Consider the following 23,297-nt stretch of genomic DNA (forward strand, 5'->3'; position numbering starts at 1 on the left):
TTAATGCGTTAATAAAGCTTTAACTTTGACAGCCTTAGTTATTACACATTCTTACACATACATGTATGTTGAACATCTGAGGTAACAAAGGAAAAAAGCCAAAAGCACTTACTCCTCAGACATTCTTTGACAATTTTACAGCCCAAAATACAAAAAAGATCCAGGCGGAATAGGTAACAAAGGGTTGAAGAAATATTGTCTGAACTGTCAGATGCAAACTGGCTGTGTGACATAACCGAGCATCTCGCTCAATTGAATAAGAAGCTGTAGGGACGCAAACAAGTCCCACCCAAAACTTGACCAATATAGTTGTGAACTGAGACAACCCTTATTTTGTTATTTTTGAGTACAGTTACAGTTGTGTGTTCATGCAGACACATAATAGCAATTTCATTACGAATTGAAAATGGGGGACCCTGATGTAAACAAGTCAAAAGTCTTTCTCTGGTCTGCATCCCCTTAACAATTGTGTGTATTGAGCTGTACTGTACTGTACCCATTCTGCAATCTGTTAATTAAAGTTAATTAAACTATCTTCCATTAGTTGGATGTATGGCCTCTGCAAGGTTGTGTGTAGCCATTTGTTTTTGTAACATCTGCTACATCTGTCCCACGTGTTCTTTGCAGCTCACAGTTGTTAGTTCTGCCCCTCTTGACTGTAACAAAAAGGTTTTGAACAAACTTAATGTCATAGCTTGTATTTGATGATATTCTTCTTTGTTATTTACTTGAATGGTTTGATCATTGATTGGTGGAGTAATATGGGGTTCTGATAAACTAAAATTATTTGTTAAAATAACATAAGCTAACATATATTTTTACATTTATGCAAATGAATATGCTATATTTATAACTTGAATAAGTAATAAATACAGAAACACCATGTTTAACAATATGTAAATGTGTAGCTACATTTAATTTACATTGCATTAACATTTATACGGTCTTTGGCCCTTTGAGGGCAACCATAATGCTGATGTGGCCCTCTGTGAAAATGAGTTTGACACCCCTGCTTTACAGCGTGTGTGATCAAGCTCTAGAAAACCTACTTTACTGTGTGTGTGATCAAGCTCTAGAAAACCTACTTTTAATAGGTTCTTGTCTTTATGTATTATGCTGCAACTCATAATTTCTTAGAATAAGACGAATATTCTAAGCTTCCATTATGCATTGACAAGGTCAAATCTAAACCTAGACAATTAATGTGACTATAGCCCCCTTTCCACCTTTTGAGGAACTTGTTTCCACTGCGGGGACCAGGGTCTGAGCAGAGATCATTTCTTTAGTCTTTCCTCTTACTCCTGGGACTAAGGGGGCTTTCCCACTAGGCATCAGGGGTCGAATCAGAGCACGATCGCCCCAAAATAAGTGTGATGAGAATGCTCCGCTCCATCACCGGGGATGCTGATTCTCTCCATGCCGGGACCACTTGAAAAGGTGGTTTTGGGAGCGAATCAGCGGCCCGACGACGGAACGGAGCGTGGTGTGCAAACAAACTGTACCAAAACACGGAAGAGGCTTGCTGTAACAAGTGGTTCTGTTGGTGCTAACCTGCTTGCCCAGAATAGAGTTGTATTCATACTTCAATTTTAAAATATTATTTAGGTCCGTTTGGGATTGTAGTCTGTTGCAATTCAGCCGAGCGCTTATGTCTCTCTCTATCTCTCTCTCCCTCGACAGCAGCCAACTTAGTTAAGGTGGTATTGACTAGTTGGCTGCTACTGTCGAGAGAGCGAGAGAGCGAGAGAGCGAGAGAGACATAAGCGCTCGGCTGAATTGCAACAGACTACAATCCCAAATGGACCTAAATAATATTTTAAAATTGAAGTATGAAGCAAGCAGGTTAGCACCAACAGAACCACTTGTTACAGCAAGCCTCTTCCGTGTTTTGGTACAGTTTGTTTGCACACCACCCCTGTAAGACCCTCGTTGCAAAATTACAACATCAGTTTTAGCTTTTGGATATTTAAAAAAAAAAGTCTTTAAATGTTTTTTTTTAGTTTTTTTTTACACATTTACATAGTCAATGGGTCCTGTTGTTCAGCCTCACAATGCTATTGGATAGTAAATGTGTTTATATACAGTAGGTCCCACATTCTGGCCTCTGAAGTTGATAATGTCAATTTAATTTGTGCCTTACGGGGTTAAGGCTCTCTTCACTTCTCACAGTCAAGAAGAGCACTCGCAAATATCACTGTCACAACCTGCTGCAAAATATCATTGCGCAGTGCGCACGCTCCAACGCACGCACCCGTATTCCGATCCGTGCAATAATATTCACGGGGTATGTCTTGTCATGCGAAACAAGTTCCCAATGCATTGTCCAGTGGGATTATGCCCCCCCACGGCGAAATAAATGAGTCCCACAGAGCCATGCGTTAGCACACACACACACACACGGGAGAGACGATAGCGCTGCCGGTAAAGCACCTCATTCTATCTCATTTGAACCCGAAATGCTTTATCCGAGAGCAAGAAGGGTTGAAACGCCAGCTATAACAAACCAACTAGGTGCATACGCCACCTGCTGTATTGGAGTGTTGCTCTCCTCTTGTGCTTGGGAACTAAACAAGATTGTAGTGTGAAAGCAGGCCAGAGGGGGGAGTGGGGGGGGGGGGGGCTATCGCTCTTGAGGACGGAGCGAGGACGGAGTGGACCAACCGTTCCTAATGAGAAAACGCCCTAAGAGTTCAGGGTAATTTTGGTCGAAAAGCAGCCATTGACTCAACATTTATGTATTATGCTGCAACATAAATCGAAGACATTCTGAAGCTCATACTGCCTACAAAACAGTATGTGGTTGGAATACACGATCAACACACTCATCTTAATACATATAGCAACAGCATCTGTTTTTAAATGTAAAATCTGTAATGATCCCAGGCACTGCCATGCCAGGAGAGGTTTCGAAAGCAGTAAAAGCAGAGCATTTACAACAAACAATTTACTGTAGTTCTAAATAATGAAGCCTTGTTTTCTTCCTCATAAAGATGAAGGACCCAGTGTGATTGGGTGAATCATTTCAAGTTTTGGCAAATTACTCTTTTGCTTTGAGAACCAAGGATAAATCAATAGGTCTGAACTTCTAAAATTATTAATACTGGAAGAACTTTCAGACATACAGTAACCTGTGTATTAAAGGGATAGTTCAGATTTTTGGAGCCCTAGCCCTATATGCGTACCAACAACGTTGTTGACCAGAAGAGTCCTTTCTCAGCACAGTCCATGCTGTTCTTCATACTAGTCAATGGGGTCAAACCCCTGTCTGTACAAGCTGACTGAAGACTGAAATCTACTTTGTGGACAGGAGCTTGACCCCATCATTATGAATTGAAAATGGGGGACCCTGATGTAAACAAGACAAAAGTGTTTCTCTGGTCTGCATCCCCTTAACAATTGTGTGTATTGAGCCGTACTGTATTGTACCCATTCTGCAATCTGTTAATAAAATGTTCAATCAATCAATCAATCAATTGACTTTGCATGGATTTGTGGCCAGCTAGCTGGAGTTAAAACAAGGACTGAGAAAGGACTCTACTAATCAGATAGTAAGTAGCAAATAGGGCCAGGGTTCCAAAAATCCTTGGATTAAATAGCCTTGATACCTTCTTGAGCTTGCTCTGGTCGTCTTTGTATGTGATCATCAGGGCCAGAGCCAGGTCTCCCTTCTCCCTCCTGGTCCCCTCACACAGCAGGGGGTGTTCCGCCTCACTCACTGTGGTCTTCATACCTACCACACACAGGAGGAAGGGAGAGAGAGATGGTGGGGGGTGGAGATATAGGGATGGAGAAAGGCAGAGGAGAGAAGACAGAGATAGGGATGGAGGGGAGGAATGCAAGGGGGAAGCAGAGACAACAGATGGAGCAATAGGATTGAGAGGGAGAGTGAAGAGAGAGTGAAGGGAGGAGGAGGGGGATAATGGAGGAGGGAAGTAAGAAGAAATGACAGAGGGATGAAGAGAGAGAGGGATGGATAGGTGGGTTATGGGGGGGGGGGGTGGAACGAAAGGGGGAAGAGGCCGACGTGAAAAGAAGGCCAGGAGAGACAAGAGGAGAAGAAACGAGGAGGAGAAATAAGATTGAGAGAGAGAGCAGAGAAATTGAGGGCAGGTGAATGAGAGAAGAAGGGATATGGAAGAAAGAGGAAAAAAAGAGAACACACCAGGAAAACAGAGAGAGATTAAGGTAACATCAGTGGCTTCGACTGGAGGAGAGGAATTAAATCAATGACATCGACTGGCAAAATCAATCTCGTCCCAAGAAGTTTTCTCCTCCAATAGCAATGTATCTGTTAATGGACACATCTAGTTGTTATTTGCCACTTAATAGAGAGACCTTGACATTCTTACCCAGCGCAGCGACGGCTGCCTCAAAGCCCAGCTCCTCGTCCCCAGGCATCTCGTTGTTGCGGTTACGGCTGGGCGGACGGGAGCCCGTGGGGGACACGACTGCACAAACAATATGAGGAAAAGTGGAAGGGCGAAATGTCAGTAAAAGGAAGCCCCAGTTGTGTCATCTTCATACAGATGAAGAGATGGATGACCTCACAGACTCTTTAGGGAGAAAAAAAAAGTTTCAGTTGGAAACATGGACCACAAATAAAAAAAAATTAAAATTAAAAAAGGTCTGGCGTCTCACATCCAAGACCCCATAATTTCAATTTGATGTCCGAGTGCATCAGAACATAACTAGTTTTCAGTGTATAAACATTTACATTCATAACTAAAAATACAATATAAATAAATACCGTAGTAATTCTCTTCCTTTTTCTCTCAAAATGAAATTATGTCAAAAGGAATCAAGCATGTAGGTACGATCTGGCTAACTTGCAAGAGGGGCAGGTGAGCCACAATTATGTCCTTTTTGGAAGTGAAAACGTTCAGTCTTGTGGTCCATGTCTGAGAAGAATATATTAAATTAAAACGAAATCCACACCTTATTGCCGCTCTGCATAGTTTATGACCGCCACGTTTCTCTGCTCTAGCCTTTCACAACGTAAATCCAGAGACAGCAACATTTGGTGCTTACCTGGGGTACAGAGCACGTCGAAGATGAAGCTGGCCAGCATGAGGGGCAGGACAGGCCGGTAGTCGCAGAAGTTCCCGTCCCGCAGCTGCTCGGCCCGGTCCCTGATGGCGGTCATCTCCACCAGACCCAGAGGGATCTTCTTCAGCAGAGCCACCACCTCTGACTCCTGGTAGGCCAGCTTCACCTGTGTATGGCAGCACAGCAATACTAAGTACGGGGGCTCAAAGGGTAGGTGTTGCATTTTCAACAATTGGCCTATCTCAAACCCTGCCCTCTTTTCTTGATCCTCCAATCACAACAACAGAGGGTGAAGAAAAGAGGGAGGGGTTTGAGATAGGTCAATTCCAGTAATAGCCACGGCAGGCTGCCTCTGAGCAAGTGTGAGTGAGTGAGTGAGTGAGTGAGTGAGTGAGTGAGTGAGTGAGTGAGTGAGTGAGTGAGTGAGTGAGTGAGTGAGTGAGTGAGTGAGTCTAACCTCCAGCGCTTTGGTGGAGGCTGGAGGTCTCTGCAGCTCCAGGGAGAACATGCCGGTGCTGAAGGCCAAGTTGTGGAGCTCCAGCCTCTCGGTGAGCACAGTCAGTAGGAAGGCTGATTTAGACAGCGTGTTGGTGGCAACCTGGGTCTGACGGCTGGTTGACACCTTGCTCTTCTTACCCTGGACGCAAGAAACACACACTGTTAGAATGACGGAGAAACATTTTCCATCAAAATGGGACTCTGAAAAACCATTTACCTAGAACCTGGGACACTAATAGTAACTAGAGAGGAGGAGAGGGGAGACATTTCTTACAGTAGGTTATTGGCATTAAGGTACCTTAGTTTGAGGCTGTTCCACCTTCAGGTCAGGAGGGTTTAACAGCAGATCCCCAGCCAGCTCTATAGCCAGCCTGCAGGCCTCATTACCGTAGCCGTGGGCATGGAGAGCCTCTGCACACGCAAACAGCACCTGCACACAACACAGGAAATACAATTACAAACACGGATTTTCCTGTCGTCTGTCCTGTTAGTCCTTGTATCAAGAGCCGAGTCCATCAATTAGAGAATGAAAACATGTCTCCATTGCAATACATGTTGTGATGGGGATGACCAATTTGTTTGTTTGGATCACCAATTATTGTGCAAACTGTTCAGGTGGGTGATCAAGGCGTCGGGTTTCTCATTTGATTAGGTAAAAAGAAGAAAAAATAGTACTAGTACTTTGTGTCAAATCACAGATACAGCACCAACAGATGCTTATGAGCAGGTCGGCAGGCTAATTACATCCCAGGGGCATGTCGTCTCCTCTTCCACACCACCGAGACTGAAAGGGATATGTTTCAGTTTTAATGAACACTTCATGACCACTCTTCTACTCCCTGCAGCGGCGTCTCTTTTTTCTTCATTTCAAGGGTGCCATCGACCTACGCAGCACATCGGCAAGTGTTTTGTGGCCTGTGCGGCTTCCATCTCTATATTTGGAGAGTTGCTTTTGATTATTAAACACTCAACCAGCCCAAGCACTTTGTTTACCTCAAGAAGAAATATGAAATATTAAAACCCCATGAAAAATGCAATAATTTCATTCTGTTAGTCAGAATAAGTTCCACCTGGGTTTTTCCTAATACAGAGCTTCTGAATGGCTTGTGACAGCTTTATCTTTCCTCCTTAACACTTTGAGAGCCAGCCGTGTTTTCCTTTTTACCCCCTTGAATGCCCAAATCCACTCCAATGTTAACGTTAATATCGCCTAATCTATGTTTTAAATTATGGCTATGTGTCTCAAGTTTCAAGTTCAAGTTTCTTTAATAGTTGTCATACAGAAGTACAGAATACTTTCATACAAAATGCTTCTTACTGTTACGCTCCAGAGACTGTGCTAGACAAGATAGTATCAAATAACATAGTATAGCATGTAATTTTAGAAGAAGAAAATGAGGTCACAGTGTTCGGTATAGACATATGTACAATGTTCTGAGTTACCATATAATATACAATACTATGCAGTGTACTAATGTACAGTACTATATAGTGCAAAGCAGAAATGGGATGAGGTACAATTTAGGTACAATTTACAGTAAGGTGTACGAGTTGTAGTGCAATCCTTCATCAATAAATATAAAGTGTGGGGAGTGGGTGCTACAGTGTGTTTGTTTAAAGTGGGTGTGTGCTATAAAGTGTGTGGAGTGGGTGCTACAGTGTGTTTGTTTAAAGTGAGTGTGTGCGTGTGGATGTGTGTGCTATGTGCGTTTGGTGGTTGTTGTTGTGTAGTGTTCATTCATTGTTCGTTTAGCAGCCTGATGGCCTGGGGATAGAAGCTTCTTCTGAGTCTTTCTGTGCTCGCCTTGAGACTCCGGTATCGCTTGCCTGACCGCAGCAGTTCAAAGAGGCAGTTGTTCGGGTGACTGGAGTCTTTAATGATTCTCTTCGCCTTGCCCTTGCAACGCTTGTTGTAAATGTTCTGGAGGGTGGGGAGCCCCCCTCCAATTGTGCGTTCGGCTGAACGTGTCACTCTTTGTAGTTGGTCGGCACAGACTTTTAGGACGCGGCCGGGGATGCCGTCCGGACCTGCTGCCTTCCTGATATTCATCCGCCTCACCTCATGCTCTGTTACCCTGAACACTGCGCCTCCATCAGCAGCCGACCCCCCCCCCCCCCCCCCCCCCCCATTGCCGTGGCTTGTGAGCTGGTGTTGTTATTACCAGCATCAAACCTCGCATAGAAGGTATTGAGGTCATTTGCTAAGGAGATGTCACTGTTCAGTTTGAGGGAGGGCCTTTGTAGTCTGTCATCGTTTTGAGCCCCTGCCACATAGCTCTAGAGTCAGCTTGTTCAAACTGGAGTTCAATTTTATCCCTGTAGCGCCGTTTGGCCTCTGACACTGTCCTCCTTACGTTGTATCGCGCCACCTTGTGGTCATTCATGTTGCCTGCCACTAGGCCGTCGTTGTATGCTTTGGTGCGCTCTCTCAGAGCTTCACGGACGGATTTGTCTACCCAGGGTTTTTGATTTGGGTAAACTCTCATTTTGGTAGTGGGGATTGTTTCTTCCACCATAGTACAAACATAGTCCAGCACTGTTTCCGTGTAGACATTAATGTTATCTGTGTCGCGGAACACATTCCAGTCTGTGCAGTCAAACGCAGACCGGAGCGTCTCCTCTGACGTCAAATCCCATTTCTGCACCTCTCGCGAGACTACAGGAGTACTTTTGATTCTCTGTTTGTACATTGGTGAAAGAAAGATTGACGCGTGATCTGATTTACCAAAGCCACTATCAGAATGAGCCTTGTAGCCACCTTTAAATTGCGTGTAACAGTGATCTAGGATGTTACCGCCTCTGGTGTTGCAAGTCACATGCTGATAGAAGTCAGGTAATACCTTTCTCAGATTGGCGCTATTGAAATCACCCAGCACCAAAATGTCGGCGTTAACGTTCGCCGCTTGTATTCTATTTACCTCGTCGTGGAGTCTGGAGAGCGCGACGTTGTTACTGGCTTGCGGTGGAATATACACTCCTACAAGGATGATCGCCGTTAACTCCCTCGGGAGGAAGAAAGGACGACACTTGATGGTTATATATTCCAGGTCTGGGCAGCAGTGGTTGGATAATTCCTTCACGTTAGTTGGATCGCTCCAATGGACCTGTCTCAAAACCCTGCCCTCTTTTCTTGATCCTCCAATCACAGCTGTCGCTTACCTCGGACTTCCTCGTACAAACTTTGTGAGCTGTGATTGGAGGATCAAGAAAAGGGGCAGGGTTTGAGATAGGTCTATTGTTGTTGAACATGAAGGCAATACCTCCTCCACGTTGTTTACCGGACTCTGCTGTCCGATCTTTGCGGTGGATAAAGAAGTGTTCGGCTGGTTGGATTGCGTGGTCTGGAACCTCCGGCGTGAGCCACGTTTCGGTGAAGCAGAGAACGTTGCAGTCCCTAACGTCTCTTTGGTATTGAATCCTTGCTCGGATGTCATCCAGTTTATTGTCAATTGATTGTACATTGGCTAGCAATATACTGGGCAATGGTGTTCGGTGGCGTCTGGATCTCAGCCTGTTACGGATCCCAGCTCTCTTCCCACGCCGTCTGGTTCTTTTGTTCCTGGGATCAAGGAACAAAGGATCTGGTCCTACTCTCCGGAGGATCTCCTCAGGCCATTGTTGCGGTTCGGAAAGCTGGACCAGTGAGTAATCCAATCGGTAAGTTTCCCGTAATCCGATGTCTATAAGTGACTGACGGTCATACACATTAAATGCACCTACTGTTGGTACAGACAAAACTCTTAAAACTATAAATATTAACAAAAGTAAGCACAGTCTCGACGGAGCGAACAGAAAGGCAGCCGGTCGGTGCAGCGCCATTCGCCATTCACAGTCTAATGTGCCTGTCGCTTATCAAAGACTCATTTTCCAGTCAACATTGTCAAAGCAGATTTTTTTTTTATCGCTTCATTTCAGTTTGATATCATTTTGAAAATCACTCGTTTTTGCGGAAAAAACAACACATTCTATGATAATCGTCTTTTACTGGAATATTCTAGAACGTTGTCATTTGTCGGCCTATTTATGAATCGTTTTCAAATAAACGCTAGATAATCGATAGTATGTGTGCGCACGCACGCTCGTGCCGCGCGCTGTTAATCGCTGCTCTTATTTCATGATGGCTTTTACAGTCAAAACAGCCATATCACATATAGGGGAAACACTTATATATCCGTGAAAACGAGTCTGATTATCCTAAGACTGATAACATAGATTCCTTACCTGAGATCAGATGGTATCCAAATGGTTTATTCCAATTTCCGATCGCCATTCGAAAAAATCGCTCATTTGATTGATCCATCGTGTATACAGTAAAACACATATTCGCCGCGGCACCAAGGCTCCAGAATGAACTCTGGTAGACCCCGGTTACATCAGTGAGAAGTAAAATGTGGAGTCAGAAATCCTTTCTCCCATTCACTTTCATTGAGTCCAATCCAAAAGGGTGATTTACCATCTGGGAGACGATAGGGGGCGCTTTTTTCACATCTGAGCGCCTGGGGTGACTGGATCTCCAACGGTAGGCTCGCTTGATGCAATATGATTTCAGATCGCTAAAAAAAAAAAAATTAAAAAAAGTATTCTCGTGATGGGCATTCAACCCGCGGGGGGTAAACCCGACAAAAGCCATGAGTGGCATTCAAAGTGTTAACCTCTGAAGCCCTAGCCACATTTTCAGAAGATTTGCCTAAAAGTACATACTTCAACTTCAAACTCTTCAAATTACTTTATTTTCCTTTCGGAATTTGTGCAGTGGTTGAAAGACAAACATACAGTCACAATACATAGACACTCACCACTATAAAGAAATAGTTAAAACTACAGTAAAAAGACCACTATATAAAAAACACCAACTACATTAAAACTACAGTACTTAAAATCCATGTAGAGCAGTTCTATTATAAATAATAAATAATAGTAGTACAGGTGATATATGTCCATCAGGTGGAAGGGGGAGTCTATTTTAACTCATTCAGAGCCACGCCTATATATGACCAAATTAGGGCTTCTATGCCAGCACTTTACTCAATGGGAGGACAGGGATATTTGCCAACGCTTAAACTATATCTTAAAGGTGACATGCATTATAAATGGCTTTTTTCAGTGTCTAGCATTGTATTATAGTAATAGTAGTTAGTATCAATGTGTCTGTGTCTCTAAATACCATATTGGCGGATTGCTCTCTTTCATGTCCGACCATTTCCTGCTCCAGTTAATTAGGTCATTCTGATTTGACTCGCATCGTGACGTAACGAGGCGAGGATGGAGCGGATAGTGATCCGATTGGCTCTGTGGTTGGAGCCAATGCGATAGCAGAGCGAGTGGAAATCTTCACTTCCTCAAACAGTGAGGCAGTGTAACCCGACACCTCGACTGCACTCTGCGAGGGAGAGAGAGATAGAGAGCAGCGTTTGTTTACACAGGCACGGACGCAGCGCTTGTTTACACAGTGCTGCGTGCCTCAGGCCATGGTTAGACTAGTGTTTTTGTGGCGTTTTTTTATACGTTTTTGAATACGTTTCATGTCCCTATTACACAGAAATGCGTTTTTTGGCGTTTTTTTTTGGATACGGCTGAAACGCTAAATTGTGTTTGCGTTTGAGAAACCCTAAAAAAACGCGCCGACAACAGCGTGTAGTCAGCACGGAGCCGTTGTTGCGAAAACGCCCATGCGCAGTAGATACGATCTGCGTGCCATTTCCGGTGACAGCAGAGCTGTCCCAAACCAAATAGCTGCAGCTACTATGTGTTGTCAAGTTATTGTTATAAGGACCCCAGTCCAAGCTACAACAGTCTGCATTCCCTTAACAATTGTTTGTATTGAGCCGTATTGTATTGTACCCATATGCAATATGTTAAATAAAGTTTACATCCATTCATTCTGCTAGCATTACCGATTGGCACTGCCACTGGATAACATGAGCTAGTGTTAGCTATCAAACCCTGTTAGCTCAAAGCTCATCTTTCAACTTAACAAGCATTAAACAAAATGGCCCAGTCATCTATTCACCTTTGTTTAATACACACAGCGTTGTCTCTAATGTTATCTAACTACTGATAGCTCCCGATATCATCAGTTTGGTGCTGGCTAAGTAGCGTGAGCTAACGTTAGCTTCTAGCCACAATGCTATACTGTTATAATGGCAAATTCCATTGACATTAGCATGCAGCTAACAATGCTACCGATCTTTTTTTAGACTAAACTATCCGCTCTTGGTGGTCACTTGTGTGGATGTTAGTTTTGTTTCATCAACAAATGACAGGCAGAACACAGTGAATGTATCCGTTTTGTTTATTGCACTTTTATTAGGCTTTGCTGAAAAAGAATTGCTGCATTGAGTAAATAGGCAAGATGGTGGCGCCCATAGGCGCCTGCCTTGTTGACATTTTCTTTGCTGGAGCTTCCAGGAAGTGTATTGGCACATTCAAGTTCTGATTGGTTGAAATTGCCTTCATGTTTGCCACCTACTGCCACCTACTGCTTTGGCAGTGTACTACATCAGTGTGCTCAGGTGACAAAAACGAAAAAAAAACGAAAGTGTGACTCGCGGCGCACGACGTCGCGGCGAAACGCATATGACAATGATACGAAAATGAAACGAAAGGTGTAACCGCAGCCTCAGTCTCTCTCTATCTCTCTCTGTCTGCCAGTCGCAGACTGTGTGGATGACTGTCACTCAAAGTGCTTATGGGCGGAGCCAGGCCAACACAGCCTGAAATCCAGATGCTGGGAAATGAGGCTTTTGAGTACTTGATTAGAAATATAAAACAATGAATTTTTTTTAATAAAACCTTACAGAGGTGTTCCATAGACTCACAGGAATTGTGTAAAGTTGCCCAAATAGTGCTAGGAATAGCAATGCATGTCCCCTTTAAATTATGGATATGGGTGCGGCTAGGTGGCGCAGTGGGCAAGGCGCTCGCCACCAACGCAGGAGATGCTGGGTTCGAGCCCAGCTCTCGGCGTTGCTACCAGCTTGGCTGGTCGTTCATACTAATACAATTGGCAGTATTAGGGGGTGGGAAGCTGGTGGGTGGGGTTCGGACGTTGTGGACAGCGACTCCTACAGGTCAGTCAACATGTAAAACTGATTGTTTTTTCATCTGTACATTTCCGTTTTTATACCGTTTTGAATACGAGTATAGTTTGAGATTTCTAGTAATTCCAGATAAATATGTGATAATCGCCCTTTAGTGGAATACACAAAATATGTTGTAATTTTTCAGCTGATTTATGAATCGTTTTCAAATAAACGCTAGATTATCGAGAGTATATGTGTCCTTATGCACGATACAAAAGTGGGCTGAAAAATCGCTTCGTGACTTGCTCAGTGATAACGTCACACACACGCTCCGATGGCGGTGAAAGGAACATCGGATTAACCCAAGATTCGTAACATAAAGTCCTTACCTAACATCTGATGTCCTGCAAAAAGATTAATCCAATTACTGATCGCCATTCCAAATATTGATCGCGTTTATTGATCCAACGTTATATGTCCAAAACACATAATCCACGCTGCTCCGAGTGTCCCCAGTCAATGTGTTATAACGATACTGCATGCCCGAGAAGGAAAACCTGGACCGGACTTCTTAGATTGATGCACAGCCCCAGACAGGGATTCCAATGATGTGCAATACCATCCGGGAGACATTAGGCAGCGGTATTTGCCCTTTGCGAGCTCAGACCCATTCCCAATGATAACGTCAGGCTGGATGGATGAAAAATGAATGGATATAGCAAATAAAAGAAATATCGATTAAAACCCGGGATTTCTCGGGTTTGGCGCCCAGAGCATGGCGAGTTAACCCGATTTATCTCGGGTTTGGCCTCCAAAGGGTTATTGGAGACTTATTTAGCAAGAGAAGGGTCTAAAACATGGGCTACACACACAACATTGTCAACCATATTTAAAAAATTTGGATTACGCTCAGTTGTAAATACCAAATTTGTTCAAATTTGTTTGGCACGAGCCCCCATATTACGTTACCAGTAGGCCTGCCGCGATAAGCAATAAATCGATTAATTGCCGCGATAATTAAAATGAATGCAATGATTTTGACGGGCGCGATTAATTGCTATTTGCGTGTTTGTTTGAGTCGGAACCAGTGCCCCTTGTCAGTCACTGTCCGTGTTGGGAGGCGGGCCGCTGGCTTTACTACAGAGCACAGCACAGGAGCTCCGTGGGGCTAACGTTACCCCTCATTGTGTCTATTCTACTAGCATTAACGTTACTCATACAAACAATCAATAGCGAGTTATATTGATCACGCTATGTACGATAGCCATGCTAAAACGCTAGCACAACATTAGCACCTAACCTAACAACAAGCCTTAACAAGTCAGCAATCTTTTTGCGAGACTAAACTCTCCGCTCGGTGGCAAATTGTGTTGATGTCGGTTTTGTTTAATCAATAAATGAGGCAGAATACACAGTGACTGTATCCTTTGTTTATTGCACTTGTGCCTGCTGCAAACATAATGATTATGAAATCCTATGCGAGACATTAAAGATGGCGGCGTTCTGTTTTCGTTCAGACTCCCTCAGACTCTCCAATGAGTGACGCGTCTCTATTCTGACCAATCAGTGGTCTGCAGTGTTTCACGTGACTTTTCTGGTACCACTTCTACCAATAAGATGCATGCATCTCACTTCTACTCGCTTGGAACCACGACAGAGCAGGGACTAAAAAAGTACCTGATAATCACAACAATACTTCCGGTCCGGTCGGTGGGCTTCAAAATAAAAGTCTAAAACACCGGAAAAGACGGAGCGGTGGGCTTCAAAATAAAAGTTTTGGGAAATAAATGTCTCCAAAAAAAATTCTCTAACCGGTCGCAATAATATCGCTTATCGCGATATTTTCGGGGGCAATTAATCGCCCAGCAAAATGTGTTATCGTGGCAGGCCTAGTTACCAGTGACTGAAAAGTGCTTGTCGTCTTGTCAATGCAACATAATTGGAAACGGTAGCCAAAGTAACAGAAAGATGTTTAATTATATATTTACCATGGGTTTTAGAAACTGAAGGAATAACATAAATTAACAACAAACAAACCACAGGACTGTACAGACAGGATCAGCCACACATGCAGGGGAGAACAGAACAGTTATACACAAGGGAATGACGAGACAAGAAACACCTGGGCTGATTACAGATGGATACATCTGGGAGGGAAACGACAGAACTACAAGACCAGGACAGGGAACTACAACCAGACATTACACATCACACTGGGAACACCTGATCAGGGTACAAACACACCCCACACGTACCAAAGGAGAATATAAATATTTTTTATTAAAAAAGAAATCCATCTTTGACAGTGAATAACACCATGCTAATATTGACCAGACGTGAAAAATTTTGCTCATTCAGCACCTTCTTGAGATCAAGTGTAGAAAAAATGTAAGCAAATGAATAAAGGGCAGATGATTTACAGGGGGTTTTGTAGATGCAGTACTGAATTTTGCAATCCAGACACATGCCATTTTAAATATGAATATAGAATATCAGGCCTATAAATTACCTTATTATGACCAAGTCATACATCTATGGATCGGCCCAAATCTCCTCTTTCCAAGCAAATTATCGCGTTATGAAAATTAACTCAAAAATAATTAAAATGTTCTTAATTAATTAAAAGAAAAATTAAATCTCATTCATTCCATAATAAACGTAGAATACATTTTTTTTTTTTTTTTTTAATGTCTATTTGCATGTTCTTGGTATCAGATTACAGGGACATCTATGGATCTCAGGGAATGTATTCACAGTGTCAGAAATACTGTGTCTGTTACTAGGCTTGAGTAAATTGTAATGAACCAAATGAGAATATCAATTCCAATTTTTTTTCTTTTTTTTTACTGTGAATAACACCATGCTAAAATGTACCAGACCTGAACAATCTAAGCAAATGAATAAAGGGAAGATGATTAAACAGAAGGTTTTGTCTATACAGTACTGAATTCTGCCATCCGGACACATGCCATTTGAAATATGATTATAGAATATAAAATAACTGGCCTAAAATAGTTATGAGATTAAAATGTGATTAATTAATTACAAATCCTGTAATTAATTAGATTAATTATTTTAATCGCCTAACAGCACTAATTGAGACACGTTTTTTTCCTAGACGTTCACAGAAAGGTAAAGAAACAACGTTATGGCAAGGTGTGTTCGACCTGTGAGATATAATCACGAAAATAACGTCAGAATTGTGCCCAAAGAGGCTGGTGTGAGCTGGGTAGTGTAGTTTTATGAAAATTATATGTCCATCGACAGCCCTGGATCTCCCCTCTCTTAGGACTACAACGGCTTCATGGCACTACCGTAATTCATCCGGTTTCCGCCGGGATGCGCAGAGATATTTATAAACTCATATTTCGCTAATAACACTTAAAATCATTGGCAAACAAATGTAGTGCTGCAAATATACAAGTTGACTGCTGTTTTGATAGGGTTAGGGTCTTTACTCTAAATTTGAAAAAGAAACGCAACTTTAATCAATACAGACTATTGATCTAGTTATGGCGTGAAATTAATCTTGTACCAGTACCGGACTTGTACCAGTAAAAGCAGAGGGAATCCTGATATGAGACTCCCACTCACCTCCATGCGTTCCTCCTGCTCCAGGGGTTTGATCCCAGCGAAGATGTCTGGTTCCTCCTCATGGTGGTTGTCTACTGGCCCTCTGTCTGGACCTTCCTCGGAGGCAGCACTCAGGTAGTAGGCCTGGTAGTCATCCTCCCCAACAGGATCCCCTCCAGCCCCTACTGCCGCATCTGGGCCCGGATTGGCGGCAGCAGCCATGGCTCCTCCTCCTCCTCCACTACCAGCCTCTCTGTGGCCCCGTGGTGGCTTACCGTTGGTTGATGTCACAGGTAACCCGGGGGCGATGGAGGGTTGGGAGTCTTCACCTGGGTCTGCACTGCCATTCTCTTCAATTTCAGCCTCCAGCTCCACCTCCTTCTCAAGAACAGGCATGTCTGTGACCACCAGTAGCGTTTCTTTTGGAGGGAAGCATGGTGGTGGAGGTTGCGCGGCGGTGGGGAGGGAAGCCGGAGCGTGGTTGACCCGTTTCCCCTCAAACATCTTGGACGTGTTCCCGCCTCCGCCGCCCCCTCCACCGCCATTGTACTTGCGAGGCTCTCGCAGCAGCGGGCTGGGAGACGGCAGCATCTCTGGTGGTGGGGGCATAAAGTCGAAGGTGTTGCTGGCCTCGGCACCCAGAGCCAGACTAGAGCCGTCGTCCAGGCTAAGCTCGGCCAGATCTGGCTCCAGGGAGCTGTCCTCACTGCTGGTGCGCCGCTTTGCGCTGGCGTGCTTACCGCCGACGCCACTTCCGCCTGCCCCCGACCCGCTGCTGGATGCCCCCTTGCTACCCCCTTGTGTCATTTTGGTCTTCCCCCCAGCGGAGGAAGAGGAGCCGGCACCTTTGTACATGCTTTTCCCTCCTTCTTCCAGAGAGAGCGACACCCCCCCAGCCAGACGTACAAGCACCCCTCCCCCACCCCCTGCAGACAGACCCTTCCTTTTGCTCACAATGGTCTCCTTGGGACGTACTGCCACCTCCTGCTGGGGGGAGTAACCACTGCCCCTTCCTTTATAATCTGAGCCTCCTCCATCAGCTCTCCCTCCTCCTCCTCCTCCTCCCCCTGGTTCAGGTGGCTCTCCTCCCCCTCCTAAACCCGCTTTCGCCCCTCTCTGCTGCTGCACGGCCCGAGCCCAACAGAAGGAGGCACCCCTCCTATCCGCGCTACAGTAGGTGATCCCGGGCAGTGGGTAGGCCACCTCCCAGTTGAAGTAGCAGGACTCCACGGCAGGCTTGAAGCCCTGGAACAGCTTGTCCAGGGACTTGCGGTGCTGGCCTCGCTTGACAATCTCAATCACCTTCAGGTGCCACAACTTCAGCTGGGCTGCCAGTTCCAAACGCCTGGGAGAGGAGAGAGGCAAGACACATGGAATACATTAGTAATTTGTTCATATTGACCATTTTCACATGGTGCTCTTGCTCAGGTTGGGATTTTTTTTCCACCCTGTTGCCATCAATGGCAATACATGACATAAAAGCTAAATGGATGCTGAATACAAATTAATTAACCCTGAATACACGTACAAAAGCGCCAGTTTTTGGACTGGGAAAAGCATTGCAGGAAAAGCAAGATTCCATAACAGTCTCTACAACATACACATATAAGACACATGCGCACATTGTGTTCAACTAAAAAACAATACAGGGACAGGAACACTTCAAATCATAATGCAAACTGTATTACCATTGCCGTTGACCCATCTCAAACCCCACCCTGTTTTCTTGATCCTCCAATCACGACTGTCGCTTTTCTTGGACAAACTAGGAAAGCAACATTGTACATATGGTGCCTCATATGCCCCTTGCCCCTTTGTGCCACCTAGAGCAGAGTTGCGTCTGTCCAGTGACTTTGTATGCATTCACACCGCCACAAAGTTTCACTTTGCATTGTACTTCAGACTTTTAGTTAGATGACCGGCTACTGCAACACACACACAAGTTGGTATCAACGAGAAAGAGAGAGAAGGAGAAAGAAAAGAAAAAGAGAAGGAGAAAGAAAGAAAGAAAGAAAGAAAGAAAGAAAGAAAGAAAGAAAGAAAGAAAGAAAGAAAGAAAGAAAGAAAGAAAGAAAGAAAGAAAGAAAGAAAGAAAGAAAGAAAGAGGGGGAGGGAGAGAGAACAAAACGACTTCAGACTTCCTGTAATAATAAACTGTGTATACAGTAGGGTTGACCCCTATTAGTCGACTAATCGGTCGAAAGGAGCCGTAGTCGACTGCCAACCTCTTAGTCGAATACAAAAAAATATATAATAATTATAAATCTTTTTTTTTTTTTTTTTTTTTTTTATCATTCTTTCCAAAAGAAAAGAGCCCTAGAATCGTGGCTAACGCTAATGGCACGCATACCAGAGGCTAACTGCCTACGAAAACAGGCACAGAGGCACTGAAAGAGGATTTCACCCATCTAATGAACACACTAGACTAGACAAATATCAAGATGTATCCATCAGTGGATCAATTGCATGCTTTTGCAGAGGACAAGAAGCCTTCAGTCGACTCCTTCAGAAAGAAAATATATATATTATACTTTTTTTTATCGACTAACGGCAAATTTTGGCCAATCATAGTCGACTATCCAAATCCTTAGTCGGGGACAGCCCTAGTATACAGGCGTGTGTGTGTGTGTGTGTGTGTGTGTACGTATATGAGTCAGATCTCCTATAATAATAAACTATGTGTGTGCAAGCCTATGTCTGTGTGTGAATCAGAAGTCTTCTGATGACAAACTCTTAATGAAGTCCATGTTCTCTCCTGGATAACCATATTAGTTTGTGAGCTTCAAGTGTCCCCAACAACCCTATCAGAGACTGGGGGGGGGGGGGATAAGAGATGAGAGAGAGAAAGAGATAATGGAGAGAGAGAAGGAAAGAGAGAGAATGAAAGAGACAGAAGGCGATAGACAGAGAGAGGAGAGAGAGAGACATGCTAGCTGACCTCTGAGGGCTCATGGTGGGGTCCAGTACTGCCATTCTCCACAGAACCACCATCTCGTCACACATACTGGCACAGGCGTGTGCCGCCACCTCCGACTGTCCGTTGCTCCGCCCCGTGTGGCCGCTGGCACTGCTGTGAGAAGCCGACGTGCGCACACTGTACCACCAGCCAATGATCTGTGAGGCCAGAGAGGTCATTATCAGTGAACTAACTGAGCTCTGTGGGTATAGGGGTATGTGTCAGGTGTGTGTGCCTGTGTGTTTGAAAGAGAAAAAAGTTCAGTGTATACATTTGTAAGTGTGTTTGTGTTCAAATTAAGGCTGTCAAAGTTAACGCGGTATTAACGCCACAAATTCTAACTCACGATTAACTTTTAAAGAAAAAAGAAAAAAAGGTTAAACTTTTTTTTTTTATTATTTTTTTTTTTACTAGACTTCACTCAGGTGTATTATTGATGCTCTCATTGATACTATGTTTGTTTCTGAAGTGTGTGTGTGTGTGTGTGTGTGTGTGTGTGTGTGTGTGTGTGTGTGTGTGTGTGTGTGTGTGTGTGTGTGTGTGTGTGTGTGTGTGTGTGTGTGTGTGTGAGATAGAGAGAGAGAGGGGGGTGAGAGAGATGAGGAAGGGGCAAGAGAGAAAGAGAGCTGGGAGAGTGTGTGAGAGAGAGAGGGGGGTGTGATTACTCAGCCCTTGTGTGGGTGAATGTAACAAGTTCCTAACATTTCTTTCCCCTATTATTTCATGCACACTTTATTCATTGTTTTAAATTATTATTCTTTTAAGTTATTTTGTGTATCACTCTGTTTTGAATTTGATGCAAATTTGCAATGCATGAGGGTCATCCTTTTGTTAAATGGCTGCATAAAGCAAGCATTTGTTGACTCGCATGTTGATAAAGAGTATAAAAACTTCGAACTTGAAAAAGATCTGTTTAAGGTAGAAAAAATAAATAAATAAAAAATGCGATTAATTTGCGATTAATTGCGAGTTAACTATGGACAATCATGCGATTAATCGAGTTAAATATTTTAATCGATTGACAGCACTAGTTCAAATATGTCTCTCTCGCCTAACTCTCTGTAGCGGGGGGACTGCTGTGTGTGTGTGTGTGTGTGTGTGTGTGTGTGTGTGTGTGTGTGTGTGTGTGTGTGTGTGTGTGTGTGTATCTCTGTTTGAAAGTGAGACAGCCGTGTGTGTGTGTATGTGTACCTGTTCGTAAGCGAGACACTGTTTGTGTGTATACCTGTTCATAGGTGAGACACTGTTGTTTGTGTGTGTGTATCTGTTGTTTGTGTGTGTGTATCTGTTGTTTGTGTGTGTGTATCTGTTCATAAGTGAGACACTGTTGTGTGTGTGTGTTCCTCGTACCTGGCTAACTGAGTTAGCCGGATAATTTTCAGCATAGCTTGACTTAAGCCAGACATTTCCGTTCCCCGACGTCGGATTTTCTAAGTCGCTATGGTAACGGATCAGAAAGTTTGAACCTGGTCGAGGGCAGAGTTCAGTTCAGTTAGCTGGATAACCTGCATGGCCACACCCTCGCAAAGAAATCCCAGCTCGCTTCCTGAAATAATTCTCACAGTCTAGATCCCATTATACCATTCTGAATTATGTTTTTGTGCTTCGTTTTTCTAGAGGGGGCTTTTGAAATGTAAAATAATAGACCTAAAATGCTGATAATAAATCATATTCAGCTTATGAATTTACCTTGTCCTAAATAATGCACGTCATAGTTATACGGATACGGCGCTCGCGACACACAGTTATTTTAATAACGGACTAAACGGATCATTGCAAATGTGAATCCCGCTGGGATATCTTTAATGAATGAAACGGGCGTTTGGCTCTGATTAGTTTAATATTCTTCGCTGTGTATTTGCTTAACGGAGCGCCTGGATTGTGTTTCATTCAAGCATACATTGAAGATTCTGGAGAAGATTTATGTAAAAAGACTTGAAGAGTTCATTGAGAAACACAAATTGCTGATTGATAGCCAATATGGCTTCAGGCGGAATAGATCCACTACCATGGCCCTCATTGAGCTAATAGAGGAAATAACAACTTCAATTGACAAAAAACACCATGTACTGGGAATTTTTATTGACCTTCAAAAAGCTTTCGATACGATTGACCATAGTATTTTAATTAAAAAGATGGAAAGATATGGCATTAGGGGTATAGCATTGGAATGGATTAAAAGTTACTTGAGTAACAGGAATCAATTTGTACAAATGGGCAGTGCCATCTCAACAAACAGGAATATTAGGTGTGGCTTACCACAAGGTTCAATTCTGGGTCCAGTTTTGTTTCTTTTGTACATTAATGATATCAGCAAAGTATCTGAAACAATGAAATTTGTGCTATTTGCAGATGATACAAATATGATTTGCTCTGGTGAGAGTTTACAACAGATTCTGAATGAAACCATGACTAAATTGGTCAAATTAAAAAAGTGGTTCGACAAAAACAGATTGTCTCTAAACTTGAACAAAACAAAACTAATGATTTTTGGAAATCGTAATTATGACACACCGATCCAAGTTACGATAGATGATACCGTTATTGAAAGAGTACAGCAAACCACTTTTTTAGGAGTGATCATAAATGAAAACATTTGTTGGAAGCCTCACATAAGCCATGTAAGAACAAAGATTTCAAAGAGTGTGGGTATTATGTGGAGGTCAAGGTATTGGCTGAACCAACAATCTTCTGTTATCTTATATAATGCTTTGGTCCTTCCTTATTTGAATTATTGTGTTGAGGTGTGGGGAAATACCTATGAAACCAACCTACTTCCTTTGGTTATGCTCCAAAAAAGAGCAATTAGGATTGTAACAAACGAGAGCTACAAAGCACATACAAATTCTTTGTTTTTAAAACTTTCAGTTCTGAAATTAATGGACCTGGTGGATTACAAAACTGCCCAGTTCATGTACAGAGTCATTCACCACAGCCTTCCTGACAAGATACAGAAATTGTTCTGTGAGAGAGCTGGACTCCAAAGATATAACCTTAGAGGGAAACTCAAACTGGAACAGCAATCTTCAAGACTAACCAGGAAGGCTATGTGTATTTCTCTGTGTGGAGTTACCTTGTGGAATAATCTGGAGGAGGAGATCAAATCCAGTCAATCCATAAATATATTAAAGAGGAAATTCAAAATGATGGTGTTCACAAAATACACCAGGGAGGAAGACCAACGTATTATATGAGAATGATTTGAAGGGTGACATGAGAGTATAGTCTAGTGTGTGTGTGTGTGTGTGTGCATGTGTGATTGTGTTGTGTGTAGTTGAAGTATTTGCAAATTGTATGGTATTACATGTATTGGTAATCGTGTCATACTTGCTGAAGTATATAGTTATTGATGGGGGATGGAAATATATAAGCTTTGCTTCTTCCATCTCCTTTTCAAACAGTGTATAGTTTTGGCTGTTTTATTTTTAAACTTTTGGGGGGGGGGGTTCCTCTTTTCCCATTTCATTTATTTTCAAATGTTGTTTTGCCGGACAATGGTAAATGTAGCCAAACTAACACTGTGGTTTGAAATAAAACGATTGAATCTTGAATCTTGAAGTGTCTATGCGTGGATTGTGGATATGAATTATGAGGAATCTGAATCTGTGGATTGTTTAATTGTATCACTGTCACTGTGACAGTGTCACACGTTATTGTGATATTGTAACTGGGTTTAAAATATATGAGGAGATGCGCTGGTTGATGGATTTGATGACGTGACGTGACTTGATAAATTGAATGAGCCTTTGACGTTTGATGAATGAATGAGAAAATGCATTTATCTTTTCAAGCACTGTTATCTGATGATGAACATGAGGTGTCACTGGTATAAACCAAAGGTTAATCAATTCAATGCATGTATGGATGGTGTCCGAAACAGATTAAAACCTGATTAATAGTGTAACTGCAAGCCTCTCTTTGGGAACCATGTATTTATATAGTACATAATACCTAAGCACATACAGTACAGATATCCTCATAATATAATTCGTATCAATTAGATATACTATTTGGGCTTGTTTTTATCCTTATTCTGAAAGAGTTGAACAAATTATTTTCGCTAGCAAGATCTCATTTGATTATTCATTCCATTAAGCCTACTGCCAGCAGGCACATTTAAAGAAATATAATCTGATTGATTGGGGTAATGAGGGATTTAAAATTAGCCTATAGATTATGCATTTAACTTGTCTGCGAGGCTA

General features: G+C 43.0%; 1 protein-coding gene across 1 annotated transcript in view; it reads right to left on the bottom strand.

Moving 5' to 3' along the window:
• Positions 1-23,297, bottom strand: part of zswim8 (zinc finger, SWIM-type containing 8) — a 204,645-nt gene that overhangs the window by 52,991 nt on the left and 128,357 nt on the right. Inside the window, exons 9-15 of the mRNA XM_084322223.1 lie at positions 19,078-19,253; positions 16,161-17,484; positions 5,843-5,974; positions 5,504-5,683; positions 5,029-5,212; positions 4,350-4,457; positions 3,606-3,730 (exon numbers count right to left, since the gene is read on the bottom strand). Of these exons, the coding sequence (XP_084178349.1) occupies positions 3,606-3,730; positions 4,350-4,457; positions 5,029-5,212; positions 5,504-5,683; positions 5,843-5,974; positions 16,161-17,484; positions 19,078-19,253 (2,229 nt within the window). The remainder of the gene's footprint in view (positions 1-3,605; positions 3,731-4,349; positions 4,458-5,028; positions 5,213-5,503; positions 5,684-5,842; positions 5,975-16,160; positions 17,485-19,077; positions 19,254-23,297) is intronic.

Source organism: Notolepis coatsorum, assembly GCF_963971535.1.
Source record: "Notolepis coatsorum genome assembly, chromosome: 9".
NCBI classification, from domain to species: domain Eukaryota; kingdom Metazoa; phylum Chordata; class Actinopteri; order Aulopiformes; family Paralepididae; genus Notolepis; species Notolepis coatsorum.